Below are 13,051 nucleotides of genomic sequence, written 5' to 3'. Positions count from 1 at the left end.
ATTATAAAATAGATTAGTTTAATAATTTCTTCAAGTCAAAGTTGAAAACCAAACTTCATTTACGTGATGTAGATTCAGTGTATGTTTGATGATCATTTTTGGTAACACTTTATTTTTTAAATGTCCGTTACGCTTGTTCCATGTACTTACTATCGTTATTACAATTAATTATGCATAATTATATGCAACTATCCCTAAACCGAGCTCTCATTATAACCTTAACCATAGCAAGTAGCCTATAATAAGGCCCACACGGAATCTGCAGAATCATGCAGAATTTTGCTGATTTTTAGCCCATCATTGATTCTTATTTACTTGTGTAAAATGTGTGTAAATTAATATTTATTCAGTTTTTAAATTAATTTCAGTAATGTTAATGTTGACTAATATGAAAATATTCATATGATTTATTTACAATACAGTTGTTAACTACAGTGTTTTTACAGTTTTACAATACAGTTGTTTACAGTGTAAAGTAATATTTTCTGTCTGTTAGTAGATATATGAGAGACTTGCTTTGTTTACCAAATAAAGTGGATCTAATTGGATGTGCATAGTAAACATTAAATAAAAATATTACTTTTATTTCATACATATATTAAGGTTTTAGTTATGATACTGCCAAAATCATTCCACAAAAATCCGCAGATTTTTAACAAAATTCTGCGCAGAAATAGCAAAAAATGTCTGCAGATTCCGGTCTGGCCCTACCCATAAGTAATTATTTAATAATACACAGTGCTTAACCACTCAGGAAACTTTAAAATAAAGTATAAAAGTATCGGTGAACAAGGCCACTTTTTTTCTTCCTTTCTCCATTTTCTCCTTTTTTATTGTTATTTTTTTATAATAATAATAATAATTTTTATTATTATTGTTTTATTTTTTTATTCTTTTTCTCTTGCTGGGTGTTTAAGGCAATTTCTGTCCTCATCTTCTCAACAGTGACATGCATCTAAACAGTCTCTGGGTCAATATGTGTAAAAGTTTTATACATGTTCTAGGACACTTTTAATGCTTCCAAACAGCTCAATGAAATTATAAATCGCCTATGTCTTGAGGTTGTTCATTATGAGGCGATTTACCTTCTATGTGTGATTTGAATGAACTGGAATCACAGGACTGATTTTTCTAATCCCCATAGACAAGTGCCAAATTTTTCACTGGCCCCACCAAAAGAAAAGGGAAGTTAATAGCTATTTTTTAGCCGCATATTTCAAATAATGTGTCAAAAATATAAAAGTCTGAGAGTCTGGAATTTGAATACTTAAAAAATGTTAATAAAAGTGTTATACAAACAAAAAGAGCAGTATGGAAAATGTGGAGGTATTTTCTTGCGGTTCGAAATTATTTAACAAAAGGTGGCTGACTTGTCAACCTGACGGCATACTGTGCAAAACATCACTTCATTTTTTTGTTGCGTTGTTCACAATTAAATCTCTGCTTCCAAGACGTTAGAAACAGACATTTTCATTCATTCATTCATTTTCTTTTCGGCTTAGTCCCTTTATTAACACGGGGTCGCCACAGTGGAATAACCACCAAATTGTCCAGCATGTTTTTACCCTGTGGATGCCCTTCCAGTCGCAACCCATCTCTGGGTAACATCCTCACACACTCATATACTACGGACAATTTAGCTTACCCAATTCACCTGTACCTCATGTCTTTGGACTGTGGGGGAAAGCGGAGCACGCAGAGGAAAGCCATGCAAACTCCACACAGAAACGGTAACTGAGCCAGCCGAGGCTCGAACCAGTGACCTTCTTGCTGTAAGGCAACAGCACTACCTACTGTGCCACTGCGTCGCCCAGACATTTTTTTTTAGCCTTATAACTTGATGTTACCGCCACGTTGCAGTTTCTTCGCTGCACTGGTTGTTACCAGGTTATGGAAAAAAATAGCATGCTCAAAACATCAATGATGAACCGGAAAGCAATATGGTGTTTACGACATCACATAGAAGGTAGTGTTTAAAGACTTAAAAGCACAAACTTAAAATGCACACAACCAACAAATAGTCGCAGACAAATTAAATGTTAGTGACAAGGCAGCACTGTCTCAATCGCGCCAGTAATGATCCTGTCTACTGTCCCAAGCGTCTCTCTTGCTGGCCCTGGGCCACCGGGCAGTCCTTATTGTTGAGCTCTGAAGTAGTGACTCCAGGTTGAAGGAAAATAGTGGAGTAAAATTACAGATACAGCATTAAAAATGTGCTCAAAGGAAAGTAAAAGTTCACATTTTTAAAACTACTTTGTAAATTACAATTCCTGAGAAAAACTACTCCAATACAGTAATTTGAGTATTTGTAGTTTGTTACTTTATACCACTTCCCATACCACCAAACTTGCCCCTAACCCTACTCGTATGCCACCTTATGAGCAACTATAGTATTCTGCAGTACATTATTAACACAGTAAGTATAATATAAGTTTTGATACAAGCACATAGTAGTTAAGACCACTTAATATAAAGTGACTGTCAAATTTATTCTTAGAACAGCTGGAGATAAAGTTCATGAGAATGGTTCTCGTTTATTGATACGCAGACACTGTTAACACTGTTTAGAATCATGTGTGTTTGTTTACTATAGACAAAGCTGTCCTACTTATTCACACAGAATATGTAGACCTGTTATTTGGCTGCTGACGTGTGTTTTTTCTGGTGTGAAAATATGACAGATTAATCCATATTGAGAGCTTCTCTTTGTTGTCAACATCAAATTTGATTGTGATCTTGATATGATAGAATTTATCACCCAGCTTTAATGACGACGCTCAGGAATATAGTATTATTTCATTATTATGTTTTCCATTTGATTAAGCAGCTTTACACTCTAGTTGAGTCAAGCCCGGATTAAAATCTCACTAGCTTTATAAATGTGTTTGTGTTGAGTCACTCCATTTATTATTTAGTACAGTGGGACATTTTTGCCCTTGAGAGAAAGGGGAAGTGTCTCAGCAATCCTGTATTTACTTTAGATTATTTGTCTTTGACATAAGTTTTCTCTAGTGTTTTTTTAAAGCTTTCAGGTGGCAAGTGATTCTTTACACTGTATTCAATTTACAGTTACTCCACGCATGTCTTACATGTATTAAACACACTTAAAGCTTTATTTTATGTTTGTTTTTCTTTTGTTCGTCTGCTCCATCAATGTTGATCTCATTTAGAGGAGTAATATCATAATAATATGGGAGGAAATCATCCAACAGGAAACATTACTAACCAAATTTCTCTGACACAAATTTGGAAACGTTTAAATATTTGTATTGAAAATATGTTAAGGATGAGCAATTTAAAGAAATTCTATCCTTTTATTAATTTTGGGTTGAACACAGTTTCTCCTTTCAGCAATGTGATCTTATCATACCTGATGTGCGTACCTCGATGACACGACAGATTGCAAAATTGCATTTTTGTCAAAGGAAAAAGGGGCAGAGACATTATAAAGGAAGTCTTTAATAGCGAAAGAGGAAGAAGATTGATTTGACTTCCAGCAGTCTTGAGATCTAGCAAGTTTGAACTTCAGAAATGCTCTGTTCTTCCTTGAAAAATGACCTATTACTGGAAGATATGCCTCCACCCTTTTGTGTATATTAGAAATCTGTGATGGCTCCGCCCCATTTTTGCAAGTTCATACTGCAGGAAATTATATCATATATATATTTGTCAGTACAGCTGTGAAGGAAACTCAACTGCTGACTTCTTTCTTCAAGACAGCCAGTTGTAATGGATGCAGAAGACCTTTTCAAATGTCATCAGATTGCATTTCCGTTGTGGAATATTTATTTTGGGCTCTAATGGAATTTCCAGAGCAGATGTAGAAGACTTGAGAACAGAGAGTTGGAAATATCTTGAGCTTCGCTTATGCGTGATGAAACTTGTCTTCGAGGAAACTGTCAGTAGACTCTCATTAAACAGGTGATGTATGAAGGTCTTTTAGTGATGGCGATGACGACACCACCTGAAATCCTAATTGCTGAGCCCATTTCAATTCCAATTCTGAACATTCTCCCGCCGTCGTCCGATACGGAGTCATGGTCGCGCTCTCCAAGCCCACGTGCGCATCGGTACCGCTCACGCAGCCGAGAGAAAAGGAAAGCCAAGGCACAGCAAGAGGACAAATCAGGAGCAAAGCATTGTGATAAACGGAAAGGTGAACTCGAAAGAAGCCCATCACATGCATCTGCATCCTCTTCAATGGTTTGTAATGTTGATGATGAAGAGCAGGGTAACCCCTGCGTGCTTCTGCTACCCCCGTCCCGCTCATGGTCACGGAGCTCCTCCCTAAGCAGGCGCTCTCGCTGGTCTATCCGTAGCCTTCTCAACAAGGACTCAGACTGTGACAGCAGCAGGTCAGTGTGTTCCCTCTCCCACTTATGCAGTCAGCAGTATTTCCTAAAGCGGCATTTTTTTTTCACCCACACTAGATGCTCAGAGGGATATTCCTGTTCATGCAAAGCAATCAGATTTTTTTAGGATAGGGTTTTTCTGACAGTATCATTTCAATATCTCAAGCTTTTTTCTTTCTCTTTTTATTTTTAAATGTGTTGTTTGAAGATTTAGAGAAGTTTTCAGACTGAGCATAGTCTAAATCAAGCTTTTACAACAGTGTTTGTTAAAAGGCACCTATTTTATCCCTTTATCAAGATTTAGGAGTAGTCTTTTATGTCTCTAAAATGTGTCTGTGAAGTTTCAGCTCACAACACCCATCAGGTTATTTATTATACCTTTCAGAGTATTGAAATGTTCTGCTCTAAACACTGTGGCTGTTTTGTTGCTTGTGCCTTTAATGCTAGTTCTCCCCGCCCACCATTCCCACATGCCTGTAAGAGTGTGTCTTGCCAGGTCACCTCAAAAGAACTAACTCGGGAGACCACGAGAACACAAAACTCATCCTGTGAGAAATGAAATGCTTCGTTCTTCCTGACCGGTCACATGACCTTCACGCGTTTGTAACTGAAAATTATTTAAACATTACAGTATTCATACAATGATTTGCAGTTTTTCCCCTCTTCAATAAATATATAACATGCACAAAAACCTTACAAATATACTTTGCACAATACAAATAATACAGATTATAATACAAATTTCAGCAAATAAACACCCTTAATGTGTTTATGCTTTTATTAAGATTTTTATGGTAATATTTACTTTTACTGTCTTATTTAGGGTTATTCCTGAGATAAAAAAAAATAATAATTATATCTCTAAACTTTAAAAAATTGCAATGACTTCTGAGGCGTTCAGAGCGAGGTCGGTGCTCAAGTCTGCATTAGTGCATCCTCTATACTAAGAACACATCCAGGAACTTTTACGCGTCCTCCGTTCTTGAGGTCTTTAGTTTCGGAACTGAACTTTGTTAGTTGAAGACACAAGATTGCTGAATAATGCATATTAAGAAATGGCCTGTGTCTCCGTCTCCTGCTGCATCAGATAAACAGCACAGTGACAAACATGAAGGAAGCAGATCTCACGTAACGTTTGTGAGAAATGCTACAGTAAGAACATATCCCAATGATTATTTGTTGTGGAGTTAATTCAAGCCTTTCTACGATGACGAGTCACACACAATGTCGTTACAAATTTCATGCACACACACACACACACACACAGCACATGCGTTTAACTCCTGCACCGCAAATGTGACAGGATACACGTTAATATCCACTGCTGTATAGAGATCCATTATGTTAATGTACAAAATAAACCTGATTTAACGTCAACAAACCGGGATTAAAACGTCTCTTGTACTGACATGCGGCTGTAGTGATAAAGTAAAATCGCTGTAATTCATTTCAAACACTGTTTTTAAAACGTTTTAAACTTGTAATACTCAATGTTGAACACATTTGATATGCTTTACTATGGAGACATGGTAATACGCGGATGTCAATCATTTCAGTGGGCAGGGAAACCGCACTCCTACATCACGTTGCTGTGGGCCTCAAAATGGGAGGGATTTGGATCTTTTTTTTAATGTCAGGAAATTTTAAAAGTAAATATATTGTCTTTACATCCCTTTAATATGACTGTGGACACACTATACCTACATACACTTTAGTCCAAACAGCTCACAAAAGCTGATTTTCATCATAGGTGCCCATTAAAGTTATATTTACCAAAGGAAATGGTGCAAAATAAAGTGAAGCCAATTAGGCTTAAAGCACGAAGATTGATGTTTTAATACTATTTAGTAACTTTTTAGCAACATGTAAGTAAACTGCAGCAAGCAACTTATTGCTCGCTATACATTTAAACAATATATAATATTGTTTATTATTTTTTGGTTATTATTTTGTCATATTCTATTTAAATAAAACAATCAACAACGTCGCAAATGCTGTCAGTAGAGCTTGTATTGATCCTGCAGCATTCTTTCAATGCTCATGCAAATGATTTATTTTGTATTATTTTTTACCATTTCTTTTTAACACTGGATTTTTAGCCATACAATAGCAGACAGAAAGCATGCAGATAAACGTTATATTTGCTACCTATGTTGAATTTGTCCAGGTAAAATACAGAATTGTTGCCAGGGAACAAATTAAACAGAGAGTCATTCTGAAACACTGTAATTACGTGTGGTTTATTGAGTCCTTTTAATAGAATGGCAGGAAAGATGATAGAGTGGTAGAGAAGAGACCACAGAGGACGAGTGCTCTTGGCGCTGTAGAGATGGAGGCGGGGCAGTATCTCTCGCAACACATGACATCAATATCATCCAGTGGGAGTGATCCGCTTTTTCTGGTGATGTCACTGCCGGCCAATCAGAAGCCGGGGGTTTGATGCTGCAGTGAAGACTGTCAGCCAGTGAAAAGACGAGCTTAGAGAGCAAAAGGTGTTTTATGCACGCCACATGAACAGCTGTGCCCTTGTCCTTCTCATCCACCAACCGGTTTCACTGACCTAGTTCTTTTTGTTTTGTTGCTCAGCTATTTCGAAGGCACGCTCACAACTGGAGTCTATTGTGAGGTTTTACTAGCTTCTGGATATTGTTTAGCAAGTGCTGATTTATTCATTAGCTCGCTAGAACCTTAAACCTCACAATTAGCTAGTGACTCTGAGCACAATCCTTGTTAGTTGGAAAACTGAAGATGCATTTTACCAGTAATGATTCAGATATGCATGAATAAGTCTTACATTATGAATCATTTACATTTTTGGAAAAGCAATACTTCCATTATCTGAAATTCCTGAGGAAAATCCTTTTAGCTGATTGTATAGTTGGCCTCGTTTGTTTAGCAATGTCTGTAGGTTGTTTATCTGTCCAAAATCGATGCAGAATCCTGATGTGCAAGTTTACACTTCATCAAACACAAGGAGGGCCCAGTTTTAGGTCTGCAGTAAACATAATCTTCACTTATTCATAGTTAAATAATTATTTTAATGCCTCCTAATTGTGGTTTATAATAGGTGCTCTTTTATTTCTTCTTCTTCGCCTACACTGTAAAAAATTTCCAGGTTTTCACAACAAGTTACTGTAATTTTTCACAGTAAATTACATTAGTATCCCTTCACAGTATTTAACTGAAAAATTCACAGTAATATGTTGTATTCATAATTTTATTGTGAAATTACGGCAGGTAGCATGAATACAGCAAATTACTGTGAAAAGGGCTATATGTTTTGCACGTTAGTTATAGAAATTCAAACCTTTTTTTAACTCAACGTAGAAATTAATACAAATTAACTTTTAACAGATAATAACAGAATGTTATAGCCCCCAAAACGATTTGATTACCAACATATTTTTGATTGTACTGCACCTTTATTTAATTTTATACAGTTAACATAGAATAGGAAATAATATTTAATGAACATAACTGTGTGCTTAGCCAAAACATAATAAACTGGAATTAAAAGTAATTAATTAATGAAACCAAAGACTGTTAAACAGCCAACAATTATTTCAATGTCAAGGGAAATGTCTGCTTTAGACGGTTTCATGAGTATTGGGCACCTGTCATCGCCTGGAGGTCACTAATCTTAGAATATATATATATATATATATATATATATATATATATATATATATATATATATATATATATATATATATATATATATATATATATAAACCACAGATTAGAGTTTTAAACAACTACATTCTAGCATGAAAAACAGTTAAAACTTCATTTTCGGACGCATATAGAGCCATCGAAGACGGGGCAATTGTCCCAATGTCTAGCCTGAAGACAGGCGCCTCTCGGCGGATACATGAGTAATGAGCGCCGTTACCGCCTGGAAGTCATAGATCTCCGCTACCGGCAGAATACACTTAAAATTACCCACAAACTTTACTAACAATCCACAGATTTGAGTTTTGAAGAACTACATTCTCGCATGAAAAAGTGTTAAAACTTTATTTCATTACATATTAAAAGCAATATTTATAATAGTATGTGCCATCTCATCCACCATTACAGCTTGATACAGCTTGGTGCGAAATGAATCCTGGGAGGAAAAAATAATAATTCTCAATACACTCCAAACGAACTTTATTCTTATTGTTAAAGTCAGAGATATGTAATATTTTGAATGGCGAAGAAAAAAATTAACTTTATATTTTAATCAATATATTACTTTTGCACTGCTTCGGTTCAGGACTTGTGTGACATTGAATCAGATTCAGTTATCAGACGTGTTCATAAGCTCATAGTCATCAACAAGCAATTTGTGTACAAGCAGTACACGAACCAAGCAATATGATGAAATATTAATGAATTATATGTCTGCGTCTTACAATATTATACAAAAAGGAATCGTTTTCAGGCGAATTCGACTCTTTACTGTTCACTTAAAGGAGCCGAATTCGACTCTTTACTGTTCACTTAAAGGAGCCGATTCATTGAACAGAACTGACTCGACTCGACCGCAACAAGCGCCATCACCACAGACAACGCCTGCGTCATCTCTTCACCCAACGGATTCATCCTCGGTAAGTGTTAAAATATGACTTTTGTCCGTTAAATGATTGTTGTATGTGTATTTCTGTATAGTGCATGTCACTTAACAGGAAATTACCGAGTACTTTAGTTGTACTCGCACGTACAGGGTTTAAGCCCGCCTTTTTTTAAAACAAGAAATTAACGACGCCAGATTGTGCTTGTAGTGTTTTCTGAGGTATTAGCATAACGTTAACGTTAGTTCCTGAAAAAAGAAAGGGAATTTTCTTTAATTAACTTCTTGTTAACTGCATTTTCTGTTTCAGTACAAGACTGAAGTAAAGGTGAAATGACTAAGGTAAGCTCTGACCTTCACTTAAGTTAACGTTAACGGTTACTCACCATCATGTACGTTAATTTTGTTCACTGTAACGTTAACGTTAAGTTAGCTAAATAAACTAAACTCATTATGAAACAAGTCTGTTTTATTAAATGAGGCTTCTAATACAATTCAGTTGTATTCTTTTAAACTAACACTAACACAGTACATATTGTATATTTCTCACTGGTGTTAATGCATTGCTAACATTTACTAATGAGAACTAAATGTATATTGTCACTAACTGTAGATTTTATTTTTTGGTGTTCAGGTGTACCTGATAATAGCTGAAGTGTGAGGTGAGTGTTAATTCTAAGCACACAAATATAACCTAAATTCATTATCACAATCTAAACCTATATATATATATATATATATATATATATATATATATATATATATATATATATATATATATATATATAATATAGATTATGTGTGTGTGTGTGCGTGTGTTAGGTTGAGTCTTATTCTACTCTTATTATATTCATATTTTTTTGCAGCCACAGCCACTGATGTTGAAACACTGATGCTACCAATCAACCCTTGCTTGATTATTAAAGGTAATGTTGATGCCTTCCTCATTTTTATTAGATTTTTAAATGTCAAGTTTTTCACAGATTTGTTGTGAGCAGTTTCTTGTACAAACTCTTTTTCTTCTTCCAGAAGTTCCACCAGTACCTCCAGTCGTAGTAAATATTAGACAAAGATTTTTTTAAACTATAGTTTTTATTTTTATTAGCAATTTTACTGGGCATGTGTGTTTGTTTGCTTGGTTTTTAATAGGCAGAGCATGGAATGTCAACTTTGTTTCTACAAACAAATTTAATTATTCACAAACACCTCTAATTTAGTCCTTCTTTCCCCCTTTTAGTCTTATTCCTTGGAGGGTCGAGTGGTCATGGGACCTCACCTGGATTTCACAACTGACTTTGGATCTGGTCTGAAACTGAAGTATGCTGAAGATGCCTTTTGCACTCTGGAATTTAAGGTAATAAATATTGTAAATGAGGGCTTGTTTTGGGGGGGTTAAACAAGGAATGTATAGGAGCACAAGTCATGACTCCCCTTGTCCCCTTGTTATAAAGGGCCGTGTTGCAGACACAATTTGTTTGTCTGTGCTGGAGACCAGAGGGGAAGCTGTCTTTAAAAGGATGGGGCTCTTATACCATATGTGAAGTTACCTATTCAGGTGAGTGGATTACATACAAGTCATTGCAAATGCATAAATAGTGGGAAATTTTTACTGGGCGGCACAAATTAAGTAAAACTCAAAAAACGTTGAAAAATATTTTGAATGTTTGCAAAAAACTTGATTGAAATGAATACAACACAAGTGCTGTATCACTTCAATCAAGTTTTTTTTGCAAAATTTTCCTAATATTTAAATCATGAAAAATTAGCTTGATGCAAGAAACATCCTGCTAGTATTCAAGAGCAAGTACTGTGATGCATGTGTTAACTTTGCAATAAGTGTGAATCCAGCATTAGATTATAGTCTGTAAACAGAAGGTGTAAATCAAATCAACTGTTTTAAAATGCTCTGCCTAGGTCATTAAAACCACTATTTGTTGTTAGACTGTTCTTGATTGTGTGTTTGTGATGGAAATGCTTTTCAGATGTTTTTGTTTAAATGATTGCAGTTTGACTGAGCTACAGTATTGTCAGCATGTTCAAAGTGAGCTAACAGTAATTTTGCTCTGTAGTGCAGCAGTAGTGTCCCAATAGTGTTGTATGAAGCTAACTGTTTGTCTGCCCTTTTGCTTATAGGTGCTTTTTCGGCACCAGTTTGGAGATGGAAGACAGACGAAATCCAAGAAGCAGAGAAGACACATCAACCAGCAAGTGTGTAAAATTATCAGGAAAATGATTGACCTTGAATAGACGACTGCCTAATTTAGCAAGAAGTTTTGTCTCTCTCTCTCATGTGTGTATGTATGTGTGTATATGTATATATATATATAAATATATATATATATATATATATATATATATATATATATATATATATATATATATATATATATATATATAATGAGAGAGAGAGAGCCCACTCTGAAGCACTGCTTTTTATATGTATGCTTCATATGATGTCAGATTTTTTTATTAACATGTTCTTATAGTATTTTTTGAGGCTTCACCTTCACCTTTTGAAAGTTTTCTGAAATGTTTACACAGATGTCATTAAACTGTTAAATAAATCTGTAAAATGTATGTGTGTTTGTTTTGATTTTGATTTTAGAGTCTTCTCAGATCACCCAAAAATGAAGATTCTGTCGTCATTTACGCATCCTCAGGTTGTTTGGACACAAAGAGGAATATTTAATATTTTTATTCCTGTGTTTAACAAAAAAAATCATTTTTAACAGAGCTGGAACAACCTGAGGGTGAGTAAATCAAGATAGAATTTTCATTTTTGTGTGACCTAAATTTGCATTGAAATTTTACAGCACCAAACTGTTAAATTACAGTAATCCGGGATATAACTGTAACTTTACAGTTAAATCAGGTATTTAAACTGCAACCTACTGCTAAATCACAGTAATCATTTTGCAAATTCACAGTAAAATATAGTTAATTCTACAAGATAATACTGTGAAATCACAGTAACGGACTTTATTATCTACTGTAAAGTTACAATATATGGTTGTAATTTCACAATAATTTAATGTGACAAAACCACAGTAAATTACTGTGAACTACCTCACAATAATTTACTGTGAATTTACATACAGTAATTTACTGTGAAAGTAATGCAATTATTAGCCAGTAATTTACTGTGAATTTAAGGTCAAATTTTTTACAGTGTAGTTCACTCTGTTTACATCAGTTGCTTCTTAAGTCTGAAGATTTCATTCGTCTAAGCCTCTTTGGGGTGCTTTGGGCTTTTTGACCATGATGTACTTGTGGTCCACTGTACCATATGGCCCTATAAACTTGTTGAGATCTGTTGAGGAGGCCTGCACAAACCGGCAGACTTGATTAGAGCTGTTGCTTTTCTCAGATCACACACTATTTAAGCCCTGTTCCCTACAGATACATGCGATTGAAGAAATAGATTGACTCGCTTTGAGCTTCAAACTCTCGGGTTCTAGTGGATTATTGCACAGGCAGAGCATTTTCTGGGTTTGATCAATTCCACTAAAGCCTAAGAAGTGAAAGGTAGCAAGACATCGATCACCTGTGTTTCCTGAGGCCACACAGGTCTTATTGTACTGTGTTGACGTGCATCTGTAATGTACTGTGTACATGTCAGGTTGAAATTGCATTGATTGGAGAGAAAAAAAAGAGATTTGCTGCATGTCATGTTGGGAACAGGTTTTTAAAGTTAAGCATTAATAACAGTAAGCATATTGTTAAAGCATTATTAATAGAACTGTCAGCTCACTGCACATGAACTAGTTTTAGGTAATATTATATATATATATTTATATATATTAGGGCTGCACAATATTGAAAAAAAAATTACATTGCAAAATTTTCTTTCACTGTGATTTATACATTGCGTTATGGATACAGTTTCAACATATTCGACTTGACTATCTCTTTGTAAAAATGCATAATTTTAGACTGATTGTGATGATTTCATTGGGGAGCATATGTGCATAAAATACAAATAAAACAGGACAAGCAAAGTAAAATATAACAAAGCAAGTATACAAATTAAATAAATAATTATTCAGCAACAGAAATGACATTATCACTGTTTATTGTAATTCTAACACTATCTTTTTCATTGAGTAAACAATTATATGAATGTTCAATTAATCTTTAAGGTACA

The 13,051-nt window shown here is 34.9% G+C and overlaps 1 protein-coding gene across 6 annotated transcripts in view; it reads left to right on the top strand.

The window, feature by feature from the left end:
• gramd1a (GRAM domain containing 1A) overlaps positions 1-13,051 on the top strand; it is a 61,898-nt gene that overhangs the window by 5,887 nt on the left and 42,960 nt on the right. For 2 of the 6 annotated variants that reach the window (XR_012392477.1, XM_068214218.2), the window contains exon 3: positions 3,352-4,355. The exons of 2 other annotated variants lie outside the window; for them this stretch is intronic. Coding sequence is in view for 2 of the 4 variants with exons in the window: in XM_068214218.2 (XP_068070319.1) it covers positions 3,925-4,355 (431 nt within the window). In the remaining 2 variants the exon portion in view is untranslated. Of the gene's footprint in view, positions 1-3,338; positions 4,356-13,051 lie in introns of all 6 variants that reach the window. 2 more of the 6 variants (XR_012392476.1, XM_021466992.3) reach the window with 1 other exon arrangement.

The sequence above is a fragment of the Danio rerio genome, chromosome 16, assembly GCF_049306965.1.
Source record: "Danio rerio strain Tuebingen ecotype United States chromosome 16, GRCz12tu, whole genome shotgun sequence".
Lineage (NCBI taxonomy): Eukaryota > Metazoa > Chordata > Actinopteri > Cypriniformes > Danionidae > Danio > Danio rerio.
This window is presented reverse-complemented; position numbering and strand designations above follow the sequence as displayed.